The 16,318-nt window shown below is 46.3% G+C and overlaps 1 protein-coding gene across 1 annotated transcript; it reads right to left on the bottom strand.

The window, feature by feature from the left end:
- Nucleotides 1-226: 226 nt before the first annotated feature.
- LOC116078884 (ly6/PLAUR domain-containing protein 8-like) lies at nucleotides 227-10,933 on the bottom strand. Its single transcript, XM_031354247.1, has 6 exons — nucleotides 10,797-10,933; nucleotides 8,194-8,295; nucleotides 7,721-7,834; nucleotides 5,701-5,859; nucleotides 3,593-3,727; nucleotides 227-688 (listed from the first exon to the last, which is right to left on the bottom strand). Exons 2-6 carry the CDS (start codon nucleotides 8,246-8,248, stop codon nucleotides 387-389), a joined length of 765 nt encoding a protein of 254 aa, XP_031210107.1. The 5' UTR covers nucleotides 8,249-8,295; nucleotides 10,797-10,933; the 3' UTR covers nucleotides 227-386.
- Between the last annotated feature and the right edge of the window lie 5,385 nt (nucleotides 10,934-16,318).

Below are 16,318 nucleotides of genomic sequence, written 5' to 3'. Positions count from 1 at the left end.
GCTGGAGTACAAGGATGCTGGAGTGCAGGGATGCTAGTAGAAAGTACCAGCAAGGCTGTGAGTTTAGGCTTCTCAGAAGCAAGATGGATCAGGAACAGAGATGTCATTGAGTCCTGAGGCAAAGAAGCACCTATCTCCAAAGCAAAGACCCACCTCCACCCAGAGCTGAGAAGGGCTGCGCAGTGACTTGAACGACAACCAGCCCCAAACATATCAGAACAGATTGTCTAAACCTCTAGCAACACTTTAATAAAGGAGATACTGTGGCTGCTAGCATTGCCCAAAATCCTGTGACTTCCAACCCACTGGATAGTTTAACTGGAAGGTATGTGAATAGAAAGGTGTTAACACCCATGGGACACTGAATGGAGCAGAGCCCAGGGACCTCAGAACAGCAGCTTCAGAAGAAGGAGGCTGCCAAAGATAGAGGAGGTGAAAGAAGCTCTGATGCCCATGCTGGCTGATGGGGTAACGGTGGTGGAGGAAGTGTTTTTGCCTGGTGGGGTAACGGTGGCAGAGGAAGTATTGATGCCTGGTGGGGTCACAGTGGTCAAGTTGAGCTCGGTAGACCCCGTGCATTCAACCGACTTGAAAATGAACTCTCCAACTGTTATGTTCCCTTTGGACAGTAATTGACAAGTAGAGTTGCTGATATCGGAACAGCCCTTCAGCTCCACTCTGCCAGTGCCTGAAGGGATAAATGAGATAATCAGAACTCTGCACAAACCTCTGCCCAAGCCCCAGCCCATGCACTTATTCATCTGTAAAGAGTTGAACAATGTGCAACAGCCCCTCGACTCCTGGAAGCCGTCTGTAAGGAAGAAGCCCAGAGTTAAGAACACCACACAGTAGCAGTACAAGAACTATAGAGGTCAGCGTCCAGGCACCTCCTCCCCCAACCCCAAAAGCCACTGTGGCTGTGAGAGGTAGATTGCAAACCCAGACTTAAAAGAGAGCTGGGAACTGGATCTTGGATGCCCTGTCTCATGCTCCTGTGGAGCTGTCCGATGAAAAAGCCAAAACCAAACCAGGTACGGTGGTGCACACCTGCAAGCCCAGTACTTGCAAGACTGTAGCGGGAAGATCATGAGTTCAAGGCCAGCCTCAGCTATGTGGCAAGACTCTATCAAGAAAAATACAAAAGGGCGGAGAAGGGCAAAAGAAGGAAGGAGTAGAGAAAGAGGAGAGAGGGGAGGAGGAATCAAAAGGAAAAGGCAAGCATGGGTGACATGCTCGGGGTCTGTTCTTTCTCACAACTCTCCATTCAGAAAAGAATGAGTCAGGAGGCACCCTAGGCTCCACCCTGCCACTCAGCATTTCCTTTCAGAAATCTTACTTCTCTGGATCTGACTTCTTCTTGTCTGAGTTTGAGAAAAAAAAAAGAAAAGAAAAGAAAAGCCAACAGAAAGTGCGCAAGAAATTCTCAGCATTTCTGTCTTAACTCAGAGCTCTGTTTGTTTAAACATAGTTTCAGATTCAAGTTGCAGGGAAAGGTCTATGGCTCTTTCAAAGACATAGCTGTAACAGCAGCTGCTTCTGAGGGGTTGTGCCCCTACGGGTCTGTCAGCCACAACTCAACTGTCCCTAGGAAACACGGAGCTTGCTGAGGACTGAAGGGACGCAAGTGTATGAAGGGACTCAGTGCAGTCAGAGCGTGCTGTGTGAAAGAGACCACCGAACCCCAGGAAGAAAGCAGTTTGCTCTTGCTTCACTCCAGGTACCAGTGCTGAGAGCTGAGATACTCTGCGTCAGGAAGTACGGTGCTTGGCGCATCTTGACAAGCAAGAAAAAATCCTTTTGTGGTCTACCTGGCTTTGAGCATTAAGGAGGCAACATCACCAGGAGACATGGGGACAAGATGAGGATAGAAATTCCTTGCTGCTGTTGCTGCCTTTAGGCACAACTTCAGAATTAAAAACCAGGGCCTGGGCTGGTGAGATGGCTCAGTGGTTAAGTGCACCGACTGCTCTTCTGAAGGTCCTGAGTTCAAATCCCAGCAACTACATGGTGGCTCACAAACATCTGTAATGAGATCTGACTCCCTCCTCTGAAGACAGCTACAGTGTACTTACATGTAATAAATAAAAAAAAATCTTTAAAAAATAAAAATAAAAAAACAGGGCCTGGTGGGTACCTGGAGCATTTCAAAAGGAAAGCGTGACCTTTTGCAGTGGAAGATTGTGTGTTTTGCATATGTGAGGCCTCTGGGAGTTAGAGAAGACAGACAGAAAAACAGAGAGACTGAGAAAGTGAAAGGGAGAGAGAGAGAGCAGACATTCTGAGATATGAAATTTTACAGAGGCAGTAAAAAAGGCCGGTGGCTGCCAGAGCCTGCCGGAGCCTGCCGGAGCCTGCCGGAGCCTGCCAGAGGCTTGGTGGGTAGAAGGAAAGCTTGAACAGGTGGTCACAGACGCCTTTGAAGACAAGGCCGTCCTCTAGGTTACACTATCCTGGTGGAATGGACTATATCAGGATTGGCCCTGAGGTAAACTGAGGACTTGGGTGACAGTGAGTGCCGGTGTAGGTTCACCACTGTGGTGAGAGCTTTGACAATGGCTGCATTTACACATGAGCCAGGCAGCAAAGGTACATGGGAGGTGTCTGTGCCTTAACCCAGCTTTACTGTAAATAAAAATAGTTTTAAAGGTTTTAAAAAAAATTAGAATACTTGGATACACTGAAAGCTCCGTGATTCTAGTTAAGCTCTGAAGTTAACATTAAGCAGAAATGGAAATGAAATTTGTCTTCGGGTTTCAGGTCTTAAGCTTGTATTAGTCTGAGCTGTGTTTTAGCTGAGACAGGCTGGTTGTTTGGTTTTGACTGGTATCTTTTTTTTCTTCCTCTTCTTCTTCTTCTTCTTCTTCTTGGACATCACCAGACCACATCCCCAAGAGGTCCGCTAGCCAAGATGGACACATTGGTTCCCGGCATTGTAGTGTGTAAGAGGACACTACACATTCACTTCCGGCCCTGACTCCTGAGACGGCCCCAGCCTTGCCCCACTATCCTCCTCTCCACCCACCACTCCACCCACCACCCACCACCACAAAGGACCAGCAGAGATCCACTCTCTTCTAGGAGAATAAGGACCTAGTTACAGGGCTGTAGTGGCACCAGGGCTGGTCCTTTAGCAAGAAGCTGTGCAAGTTGCTGTCAGGTTGGCCGGGGACTCTGGCAAAATGATGGCCATTCTCAGGTTTCTTTTGTAGAAGAAAAGAAATAACCAGATAGCCCTAGCTGCCCCAAGACAACACCTCTCAAGATGTAGAGGAAAAGTATATATATAAGTATTAAAAACAAATAAAAGTCACACATGTCCACACCTAAAGAGCAATGGCAGCTCAGTAAAGAAGCAAGTGCCAGGAGGGCCATACAATCAAATAACTGAACCTGGGGTGTGACTACAGAATGGCAGGAGAATGGCAACCAGATATAGCCCTGGACAAAGAGCGGAAGCAGCCACCCGCAGAAGGCTTCCTGGCAGTCTCTGACTGAAAGACATCCTGAGCTAATCCAGCTCCTCTGCCTTGGCTCAACACTTGACTCTTGTTTCAATTTGAGCAGGTTTAAGCAGCAGAAGCTCCAGACTTACCATTTGTAAGCTCCGCAACCATGTGGACACATTGTTCTCCTTCATAACACTGCTGGGGTTTCTGCTCGCAGAGTGTTTTGTTGTTACCATAGCAAGACATGCACTGCGTGTTAGTGAAGTTCTGCTTGGCAGATTCTGGGTAGAGGAAAGCCATTATTACTTAGATCCGTGTTATCACACTGTCCTGAGAAGTGGGGATAAGCATGCAGAAAAGCTACTGGAAAGTCTACATTCAGGGAGCCTCAGATCTAGCCCCAAAGACACATGCTTTGCCCAGAGGTTTCCTATGCACAACTCCTGAGATCCACCCTTGTAGGCCTGCCAGTTCTCAAGAATGGCAATCCACAGTGCTGTGGGGTAGACATAAGCGAGAAACAAAAGGATACAAGCTATAGTCAATGTGACGTCAGCTGTTTGGAGCCTTAGCCAACAGGTGTCTGATTGGCATTAAGACTTGTTCTAAGCAGAAGAAAATGGTCCACTTTCATATTGTGGTGGAGAAAAAAAAACTTTTAAATCACATTGAGAACGAGATTAACTGCCTGCGCTTATGATGATGAAATTCACCATCTCTGCCCACATTTTTTTGTTTTGTTTTGTTTTGTTTCTTCTTCTGAATCAGTGGTTCTCAACCTGTGGGTCCTGACCATCAGACAAGCACGTATTTCCAGTGGTCTCAGGAACTGAGACACTGCTCAGTAGCAAAGTTACAGTTATGAAGTAGCAACAGAAATAAACCTATGGTTGGGGGTTCTAATGGTTGTGATCCAGGGTTGAGAACCGTTGTTCTAAATGAAGGCTTTGATGTAGAAAACCACTTCTCAAACTGTGATCCAGGAACTCCTGGGTCCCTGAGACTGGCAGAGATTCCAAAAGATTAAAACCGCTTTTATAAAACAAGATGTTATCTGCTTCTTTTACTACTCCTGTGACCTTGTGTGCATGAGGTGGAATTTTCCAGAAGCCCCACATAGTGGAAGAGACCAAAGCAGATTAAATACACAAGCAAATCTGAGATCCGAGCTTCCTTCTAAGCCTTTCTAACACTCTAGGAAAAAAATATATGTGGGGACAGGGTGGCTAGAGAGATAACTTAGTAATTAAGAGCATAGGCTGCTCTTCCAGAGGACCCAGGTTCAGTTCCCATAAACCTGGCATATTACAACTCTATAACTCCAACTCCAGAGGAGCCAATACCACTTTTGCTATGCGTGAAGCATATAAATGCACACACATACACATAATATGTATTTTAATAAATAGTGTATATATTAGTATATATGTATATACATATTAGCATATATTATATATTAGTATATCTATTTATATATATACTACTCATTATTTTTGGATGTTTCTAAGTAAAACTCTTACTAGTATTAATAGATATAATTTACTATTTGTTTTTGTTTTTTGAAACAGAGTCTCACTATGTGGCCCAGGCTGGCCTTGAACTTAATAGAGATCTAGCTACCTCTACTACCTCCAAGGGAGCACTGGGATTAAAAGCGTGTGCAACCCTGCTTCACTAGCTGATTTCATTTTAAGTATTTGAATTAAGATTTGTGAATTGGCTTAGCTTTAATTTCTAACCTGGTAGATGTTGGCAGATGGAGACCATATAAACAAAAGACCTGGGGAGCTTTCAGTTGTTACTGAGACTCAGAGTGTTGCCAGGCACGGTAACACACACCTATAATCCCAGTACTCAGGAGGCACAGGCAGGAAGGCTGAGTGAAGGTCATCCTTGGCTCCATAGCAAGTTTGAGGTGAGTCTAGACTGCGGGAGACACTGTCTAAAAGAACTCCTTAGTTGAGTCCCTGAGATCACAAAACTTAAAAATGACTAACGAGCATTCGCTTCACTTGCCACAAGAATGACCCATGAATTCCTTGTCTTCCCTGAAGGGGAAGCATGATATTTGAGCTGGTTGAGCATCCCCCATGTTTCTTGTGTAACTGCTACAAGTCAGATGCTAATGTTATCCAGCTGTGTGCAGAAGTGCCTGGACTTGAGACATCCACCCCCAGCCAAGCAAAGCAGACAGAAAAGCAAGGGTGGAGTATGGAGGTGTGGCCCAGGACAGGCTGCTGGGCCCTGTACAAACCATCGTGGGTGACATTGCATTCCTTTCCTTGGCAGCACTGGCTTGCAAAATGGTATCTTTGGTCATCAAATAGATGCACAGTGAAAGCCACCTTCGTGCTACTCTCGGTGCAATTCAATTCGGAGCAGAACTTGTTCTGGTATAAATGGAGGCTCCCTCCTACACCAAGGCAAACACAGACTGTTAGTACCTGGAGAAGCTTCAGGGAGAGCAGCATCCTGAGAAGACGATGCTTCAGACAAGGACATAAACCTCTGCTTAGCACAGTTTGGGAGAGACTGGAGAAGAATTCTTATACCAAGAAGAACCCAGCAGGGTGGTAGTGGCATGTCTTTAACCCCAGAACTTTGGAAGTAGAAGAAGGTAGATCTCAGTGAGTTCAAGGCCAGCCTGGTGTACATAGTGAGTTCCAGGCCAGCCAAGGCTACATGGTGAGACCTTATCTTGGAAACAAAATAAGCAAACAAACAAAACGAACAAACAAACAAAACAAAGAGAAAACTGCTCCTTATCAGAGAATTCTTTCTTCCATCAGATTAACAGAGAGATGGGTTAAACTCTGCCATTAGCTAAGCTAACACCTTCTGAGCCTCTCTCGTGTGATCTCAGAAACCCAGAAGACATGTAAGTGAGCCCAGCACAAAGTTGTAAACTTACATACTGTTAAAAGTTTTCATGGTTTTGTTCTTGCCACTGTTAACTACATCTCTTGTTCTTGAACATGAGTTTTATGGTGACAATGTTGTATCATGATGTCAAAAGGTTGGGTAAACCGCTTAGGCAGGAGGGACACCAGAAAAATGGTGGTCTAGTCTAACATAAACAGCACCCTCCCAGGCCACTAATTTGTCTTAACATCTCAAAAAATAATAAAGCAGACATAGTGGGATTTTGTATATGATTCAATATCACAGTAGCAATTGTGGTTCCTTCCTAGAAACTGTATGAAAATCCAGTCAGAACTATGCAATACAGAAACATCAACTGCATGTGACTGTTACATTAAATGTGGATTAGTCAAAATAAATAAATTAAGGGATTGGGATTGTTGTTCTGTGGTAGAGTGCTTGTCTGTCTGGCACATGCAGAGCCCTGTATTTAATGCCCAGCACACCACACACACACACACACACACACACACACACACACACACACACACCACCACCACCACCACCACCACCACCACCACCACCAAAAAAAATTAAGTAAAGTTAGCTGGCCATGTTGGCATATAATCATAATTCCAGCATTCGAGCAGTTGAGATTGACATCAGCTTCCTCAATGACTCTCTGCCTTATTTTTTGAAAAAAGGTCTTGAGGTAGTCTGGACCTCACCAGTTTTAGGCTGGCTGGCCATCAAGCTACAGGTTCTTCTGGTCTTAGGGGCCCCATGCCGAGGTTAAAGGCATGCACTACCATGCCTACCCTTTGTCCATAGATGCTGAAGGATACTCTTGGGTCCTCATGCTTTATGCAGCAAGCACTTCACTGATTGACCCCATCTCCTGAGCGCCCTTGCTTAGATGTCAGCTATCGTCCTTACTGCTTTTGTGCATGGAAGACCAATAAGTACCCTGAGAGATTCCCAGAGATCAGATTGCCTGGGGTGGCATTCGCTGACTAAAACCCATTTGATCTAGAAAAGAGAGGAGCGGTGCTATGGAAGGAAGAGATGGCTGGTAAAAAAAAATAATAATAATACAAATGTCTGAGGCAAAACACCTGCCTCTTATTCAGCTCTGAGTTGTTCTTGCTGTTTACACCTATAATAATGTATCCACAGTGAGGTTTCAATCAATGGAAGTGATTTCCACGACACCACAGGGCTCATCCGATTGTTTGATTCTGTGCCCATTTCCCATCCAGCTCCTGCTCACCTCAGCCACTGGGGAGTTGTTCCCATGACCTGGTAGTCTCTCTGCACTGTACAGCCCAGCCCTGTCTCAGGTATCCTTCCTCTGTGCTAACCTTCTTTAGCTCCCACCTCCCACAAATCTCAGAGATAGCAGGCCCACTCACCTAGAGTGGAGTTGACAGAGGACTCCACACAACTGAAGTACCCTTCACCGCATTGGGTGGCATTGGCCTCACAGGTGCTGTTGTACATGTAACACTGTCTACAGTCCAGGGAATCTGAGAGGACAAAGAATTTACAGAATACAGTCAACAACCAGCAGACGTTCACGGAGCACCACACCTGCGACAGGAAAAATATCCAGATCGGACACCCAACTGTTCTCTGAGGATCCCCGAAGCTGATATGAGATGAAGCCACGCCCATTAGTTTAGCCCTCATCATTCACCGTTCCCCGACAGGAAAATCCAACCCTGACCAGTCACAGAGTGGTCTTTCTGGAGGCAGAGTGGACACATGGGTCTCACACAACACAACAGGCCAGGCGGTAGGTACCACGGGACACCAAGAGCAAGAATGTTCAGCCAGAGTAGAAAAGAAAGCTGTGTCGCCAAGGGGGCCATGTGGCCTCTCTCACCTACAACTGTGATGGCGAATGCCGCAATGATACCAGCAATGAAGACGCCTCTCATGATGCTGGAGCTGGCTTCCCCAGGGGATGGGGCCAAGAGCCTCAAACCTGGAGAGACACAGGGGGCAGCCCAGGATCTTAGAGAAATGCCTACCACCAAAGAGTGTTTTAAAGACACTGAAACGACGACTCTGTCCTTGTGTCTGGGGAAAATATAAACTAGAGTCCTGCAGGGGTGCACAAGGCGGTGACTTGTGTCCATGCAGTCCTAACGCCAGGTTGAGTTTAAGCTGCAGGTGGGCAGATGGGCCGATTTCCAATTCTGCTGGGGCCAAAGTTTGTGCCTATCAGGTTTCTGTCACTCCAACAAAACGCCTGAGATCATCAATTTATAAGGAAGAAAGATTCACTGTAACCGATGCCTTCAAAAGTGTCAGTGAGGCTGGTGAGATGGCTCAGCGGCTAAGAGCACTGACTGCTCTTCCAAAGGTCCTGAGTTCAAGTCCCAGCAACCACATGGTGGGTAGCTCACAACCATCTGTAATGAGATCTGATGTCCTCTTCTGGTATGTTTGAAGACAGCAAGCAAGCAACTTGACAGTGTACTCACATACATTAAAATAAATAAGTAAATCTTAAAATAAAAAAGTGTCCGTCATCTTTACCTATCATATGGGCCTGTGAGGAAGGAGGTCTGCTCACATATGGCAACCAGGAAAGTACAAGGAAAGAGGAGAGTGCCCCATTGTCTCCCTCAATGAGCTAACTTCTTCTAGGCACCCTCCTAAAGGTCCCAGCACCTCACTGTAGAGCTGCAGGCTGATGACCAGGCCATGAGCCTTTGAGGGATACTTGAGATTCAGATCTTAACAGTGTCCTAGATAAAAAGAGCTGCCCTGGCTTCTGTGTCCTCCTCACTTCCCTCTGGTTCTGTATTCCCCTCAGCTTCCCCTCAGCTCCCCCGACATGGATCCTGTGTCCCCCTCCACACTCCATAATGCAATGGGTAACCTCTCTCCGGGAGTCACCTGCACTCCTTCGCTATGATGCTCAGGGGCTTAGCTGCCACCACCTATGCAGATACCTGTGAGCCCTTGCTATGCTCCTAGCCCTTCACACACACTTGTCTGTCCACCGCAGCGACCCGGTACTATTCTTAGAACCTGGTCAAAACTGAGATGAGAGAAATGCCCTCAAAATCAAGCTCTTCCTCCAGAGAGATTTCAGAGCTGGAACACACCCATTCCACTCTGCCACCCAACACTCATGGCACACCTCAAAACCCCAGGCCTGGACAGGTCAAAGCTCCTGAGTCGGATTACAGTGTCACCAATTTCTCAGTACCTAGCAGTCTCTACCTGCAAATCATCTGAATTAGCTCTTTGAGGCTTGCTAGGTTTTTGCCACATTCGTTAGGATCCTAGGTCACAGCTCTGGGAGCTTCCTCTTTGCCTGAATAGCAGCATGACACAGAAAGCAAACATTTGCATGGAGCACTCCCTGGTCATGATCATATTTACCCTATAAATGGCAGCCATGGCTAATGTGGCTCCTCGGGTTAATCCACTCAAGGGAGATAACGTTGTTATCATCTGTATTGACAGACAGGTGTGTACCTGTCTGTCAATACAGGACCCGCTGTTCAGATGCTCAGTAGCCACATGTGCTGAGCAGCTGCCCCGAGCCAGGGCAGACAGAACTGTTGCATCCCATGGGGCACCCCCTAACACCACCCTCCTGCACCCAAAAAGCGCTACCACAAGCCAGGCTGGTGTCTACGCTCCCCAGACATGCAACAGCAGGGAAGAGCAAAAGCAGGCTCAAAGCAGGACATGCTCACTCTAGACTTCTAGAGCCTAATTACTGGGAAGGAGGAGAGGAAGAGAGATAAAAGAGGTGGAGAGAGGCAACCATAGAAGGACCATCATAGCACGGATCACCTCAGTTCCACCACCAGCCTGATGGTGAGCCTTATTTCCAGACCCAGAAAAGTGAGGACCTGGCTAGCAGACAGCAGAGAAGCAGAGCCAAGGGGCAATCCTGTAGTGGGACATGAGGCCTGTCAATCACTTCTATTGGCCAGAAGAATAAGGGTCTTGTGTAGCCCAGGATAGCCTCAAACTGACTTAGTAATCAAGGATGACCTTTAACTTCTAATCCTCCTGCCTCTGTACCTTGAGTTCTTGGATGACAGGCCTCCACAATACCCAGTCTCTGAGGCACAAGGGATGGAACCCAGCACTTCCTGCATCTTAGACAAACGCTCCGCCACTTGAACTCCATCTCCAGTCCCCTTCCTGACTTGCAACATTCAGCAGTCATGTAACGTGCTTCTACAATTTCTGCCATCTGCCAGAGCTCAGAGAGAGTGTGCCACACTGACAACAGAATGCCATGTAAACCCCCTATCCCAGCCTCAACCTCTGCTACAGCCTGCCCATCTCGAGATCGGGATAGCAGTGGGCTACACTGGACCTCAAGAATATCCTGAACACTAGCCAGAGCAAGCCTGAGTTCCCTGAATGCCCCCCCGCCACCTCCAGGATTCAGATTCCCCCACACACAAACCCCAGGATCAGGATCAGGCTCCAACCTCAGAGTCCCCTCACCTTCTGGGTCCAGCAAAGGACACTATCCCGAGGAAGATGGAACCTGTCAATGTGTTGGTGCAGGAGTGGGGAGAGGCCTTATATAGTATGTGGCTGTATGATCTCAAAGCCCAGCTGCCTTCTGGGGAGGGGCCTTTTTGTTAGCCAGGCCCCAGCTTAGAGCTGTTAGACAGTGCCCTGCCCAACCATAGTGATCAGGCTACTTAACCCTTGGCCCCTATGTAGGTGGTGTTCTCTCTGAGACCAGGAACTGCAAGCACCTTCCTTTCCCGCCATGTATGAGAGGACAGTGTGTTCCTGGCATCTTCCAGTGCCGGCCGTAGCCTACTGACTCACTTCCATAACCTGGGAATAGCATTCCTGAATCAAAGCTTGATTTACAGTCGACTCCCGGTTCTGGCAAAATCCTCATTTATAGATGAGAAATCCCAGCTATGAAAGGAAAATGTAACAGGCTTGCCCATGGCAGGTCATGGGGCAGGGTGGGATGGATCACAGGAAGGCCACACCATACAGAAGAGTCTCAACATAGGGCAGGGTGGGATGGATCACAGGAAGCCCACACCATACAGAAGAGTCTCAAGTCTTTTTGGCAAATGACTTAACTGGACTCAGTTTCAGAATTTTTCCAACCAAGATAAAGCTAAGCCCACTGTGTTTGGGATGATGGGTGGGCCACAAAGGGAAACCTGCCCACAGCTGGCTCTACTCAGGGCCTCCAACAGGGATGACTGCCTTCTCTAGCAGCCAGGGTGGCTTCCTGTGTTCCACCTGAGCAGCCATCATTGACTAGAGCCTAGGTGAGGTGCACTGGGACCCCCTCCTGGTCCCTCATGTGATGCTACGGTTCTCGTCATCTTTCTGTTGTCCTACCCACCCACACACACACTAAGAGAGTAAGGGAGCAACTCTGCCAAGAATGAAGTTGATGAATGTACCCACACCAATGCCCACAGACTGAATTCAAACTCAGAAGTTCTTAGCTCTTAAAAAATAAGTATCTCTTAGCCCGCTATGGTGGTGCCCACTTTTAATCTCAGAACTTAGAAGGCTGAGACAGGCAGATCTCTATTAGTTTAAGGCCAGCCTGGTCTACATTGAAAGCTCTGGGCCAATCAAGGCTACATAATGAGAGCTTGTCTCAAAAATAATAAATAAAAATACATAAATACCTCTGTTGCCTATCCTAGCTCTCTCCCTTCTCTCTCTCTCTCTCTGTCTCTCTCTCTGTCTCTCTCTCTCTGTCTCTCTCTCTCTCTCCATACACACACACACACACACACACACACACACACACACACACACTTCCCTAGACACTCCTGGAGCACCCTCCATATGTCAAACTGGCTAGGCATGTGGGAGAGTCTGTGACCTTTACTCTCCTGAAATGTTCTCTGAAGAGGAAGACAGAACATAAATAAATATATAATCAAGCAAAATAGAGATTAAGATCAGGTTTTAAGTAGAAACATCAGAACCTTCTGGTAGAGGAAGCACAACCTGGGTCAGGTTTTGGAGTCCCAGATGCACTTTGAGTGGAGGAATTTGAGTGTCTGTGAATTTGCCTGACAGCTCTGAGAAGCCCTGTCAAGTGTTAGAATGAGGATGGACACAGGAAATCTAGACTAACCAATGTTAAGTCTCTTCAAGAAGCATCAGATACCAATGATAGAGAGGCAAAAGCAACCAAAAAGATATGGTCTGAGTGCAGACTTTGCACCTCATGTCACATAGGTTACTTATTAACCTTGTTCACTGTCCATATTACCTGTGTGAAATCCCAACAGCCCTAATAAAATGAAAGCCCTAATAAAATAAAACCTGCTGGTTATTTGTTCCCGGAAACCTCACGTCATTTCATCATGCATTTCCCAAGGCTATCTAATCAGGAATGTTGGAGGGGTGTTAAGCTTTTGGAGTAACTCACACAGTTGATCTCAATCGAGCTTCCCAATTGGTATCAACACTGAAGGCAACAACAGCCTCTGGACTAGACTAGTAAGCCCTGTATGACCACCCATAACAGCCCTGCATTTAGCACCCTTGATGTCCTGAGTAGTACACAGATTGGTATCACATTGCCTTTGACAAATGAGGAAACTGAGGCCCAAAGAGGTCTAGAGAGACCTTCAGTCACAAGCCAGTTTCCCCTGCATCCCGACATAGCTCAGGTGCACTGAGCCTCTCTACCAAAGGGCTGGCACACTGACTCCATCTACTAAGACCGTAGGGGTAAGGTATCTGTCATTGAACATCTGACATCTCATTCCATCATGTTGTCAGAAACCACCTCCCTGAAGCTGACCCTCAGTCTAACTGGCTAAGATGCCCAAGGACCGGAGAAAAGCCAGTCCCAGTGCTTGGTCCAACTTTCACTCTTGAGCTGAGAATCATTGAAAGTGGCTCAGACACGCTGGCACCACCATTTCTGGGGAAGAGAGTGAGGTCACCTCTTCTTAAACCAGGTTCTACTGAGCCAAGCCTTGTTGGGTCCCAGAAAGCTGTATGTATATATGGATGGATGATGGATGGATGAATGTATCTGTCTCTCTATCTATCTACCTACCTATCTACCTATCTATCTATGTATGAATGCATGTATGTTATCTATGTTTGAATTATGAGTGTATGTATGTATGTATGTATGTATGTATGTATGTATGTATGTAAACCTGGAGCAACTATAGGAAGTGGTTTCCTCCCAGAGTTTCTCTCAGTCTCCAGCAAAGCTTGGATGCGATTTTCCCCAAAGAGCTTCATTGTAGTCAAGTGTGCAGAGTCATCAGGGAAGAGTTCGCCAGAGGATTCCATCAAAAGCAACAGCCCCAGCCGGGCGGTGGTGGCACACGCCTTTAATCCCAGCACCTGGGAGGCAGAGGCAGGCGGATTTCTGAGTTCGAGGCCAGCCTGGTCTACAGAGTGAGTTCCAGGACAGCCAGGGCTATACAGAGAAACCCTGTCTCGAAAAACCAAAAAAAAAAAAAGCAACAGCCCTTGTCCTATCTGCCCTCTGCTTGCTTCTGGGAGCTCTCATTGGCTGCCTTCCTCCTCTAGCTGTAATATTAAAACAGACTTAAAAGTAACCAAAACTACAGCCCTCAATGTTCCTACACACACACTCATTTTGCAGAGGACCCATGCACAACCTGAGACACAAGCTTCCCCACGGTCCACGCTACTCTTTGAGATGATGATTCTCAAGTTCCATTCCTGTCTTCCAAGAGAGAAAACCATCACTACTCACCTCTTAAGTTATTCTAAGAAATTTAATTAGAGCATAGGAACATGGGAAGATGGCTCAGAGGTTAAGAACACTGGCTGCTCTTGCAGAGAGGATCCCAGTTCAGTTCCCAACACCCTTGTGGTAGCTCACAACCACCAGGAACTCCAGTTCTGGTGGATCTTGTGATGTGTTCTGGCCTCCAATCGCATTTCATTTCATGTGTGCGGTACACTAACACTTCTTCTACACATTAAAAAAAATTTTAAGTAAATCTATTTTAAAATGGAAAAGATTGTGGGGAAGACATTTGACATACATGCATATAGGCCATAAGAGGCCACAAGAGCAATGGATAGGTCGCAGCTCACATCTGAGACTCTGTCAGACTAGAGGGACACACAAGGTCACACAGAATAGTAATCTGAGTGAAGGCCAGCCTCGGAGTGCACCCTGCCACCTATAAGACAAGCAAGCTTGAGAGCTTACATAGTACTTGAATCTGTTTCTTCACTCGAGAGAAAAGGAGCAGCTACAATAACTAATTGGTTGTAAAGATCAAGAGATTTGGGAGTTAATCTTTATCATTTCTATAAGCTGTACCAAAATGCTTGCTTATGTTTTGTTGTTCAAATCAAGTACAGTAGTATCGAAATCAAAACAAATAAACAGAAAAGATTAAGAGAGAAAGATTTGATAATCTTTGCACAATGCACAGAAGACTCTAAGGCTGGCCTGAGGGACTTGTCACAGTGATCTCAGTGATTCGGGCAAAGCCACCAACAGGGCCCTTTCGGGTAAGCATCTGTCTAGGTGCAAATCCACTAACCAGCACAGGAAATTTTCAGCATAATCATGTCTACAAAACTTGTGAGCAGACGACCCAGACCCCAGCATCCGTGTCAAGCTAGCTTATAGCCACTTCCAGCCCTGAGGGATTTGACAGCCTCTTCTGGCCCCTTTGAGCACCAAAACACACATGCCATGCACTCACACAGACACACACACACACACACACACATAAATAAAATTTACATTAAGAGGTGAAAGCCCCCTTCCTCCATTGACTTTTATTTTTTTCCCATGAATCCTCACCACCAAGCTTTAAATTTACTTTTATTCAACAAGGCACTAACAGAAAAGCTGCCCTCCCAAGTTTTTAAAAATCTAATGAAAACAACTACAAGCAGACAGACATGTATAGATCTAAGCAAATTGCAGTGTTGTCATAGAATTAAAATGGAGCAAAATACAGGAAATAACAAGGCAACTCCATAAGCACACAATATTCCAGCAAGGAAGAGCCTACTGAGAACTGAAAAGAAACCAGGCAAGGAGCTAGACAGGCAGGATGGCCCAAAAAGTCCCGTTGGCTTTGGAACAGTGTGTCTTGCTTAAGGAATCAGACAAAGCTCACTAAAGGATTGTCAATTGACAAAAGAAACCAGTTTATGGAGAATTTACAAGACTGTGTTCACACCCTCCTCCTGAGCCCATTTTAATATTCTATATTTGTCCTCCTCATAAGCAGCTTAGATGGCGGCCAAAGAGGGCCTGGGCTGCTTGCAACATACTAGAGCCACTTATGAGCTGTGAGTCAGTGCTCTTTCCAAGGTTACAATTTCCTTCTCCATAAAATGGTGTGTTTCAGAATTTACATCTTTACACATCAATGAGAAACATACCCAGACGAAAGTTTAAGAAAGCAACCACACTCACTGTCCACCAAAAAACACAAAGATAAGATAATTGAGGATAACGTTTGTTAAATAAGTAAAGAACTCTGTGGCGGTTGATATTGGTTGTCAACTGGACAAGTTCTAGAGTCACCTAATAGGCAGTTCTCTGGGCACTTCAGTAAGGGAGTTTATAGACTTAAGGTGGAAAAGTCAACTCTGAATGTGGGTGGTGCCCTTCTGTGGGCTGTAGTCTTACACAGAACAAAAGGAGGAAATGAACTGAACACAGCATATCTCTCTCTCTCTTTTCTTCTTCTCCTTCTTCTTCTTCTTCTTCTTCTTCTTCTTCTTCTTCTTCTTCTTCTTCTTCTTCTTTTTCTTCTTCTTTTTTCTTCTTCTTCTTCTTCCTCCTCCTCCTCTTCCTCTCCCTCTCCTTCTCCCTCTGTTTCTCCTTCTCTCCTCCTCCTTCTCCTCCTCCTCCTCCTTCTCCTTCTCATTCTCCTCTCACTCTCCTTCTCCTCTCCTCCTTCTCATTCTCCTTCTCTCCTTCTCTTTCTCCTTCCCTCCTTCTCCCTCTCCTTCTCTCCTTCTCCTTCTCCTTCCCTCCTCCTCCCCCTCCTCCT

This window comes from Mastomys coucha, unplaced genomic scaffold (genome assembly GCF_008632895.1).
Source record: "Mastomys coucha isolate ucsf_1 unplaced genomic scaffold, UCSF_Mcou_1 pScaffold5, whole genome shotgun sequence".
NCBI classification, from domain to species: domain Eukaryota; kingdom Metazoa; phylum Chordata; class Mammalia; order Rodentia; family Muridae; genus Mastomys; species Mastomys coucha.
This window is presented reverse-complemented; position numbering and strand designations above follow the sequence as displayed.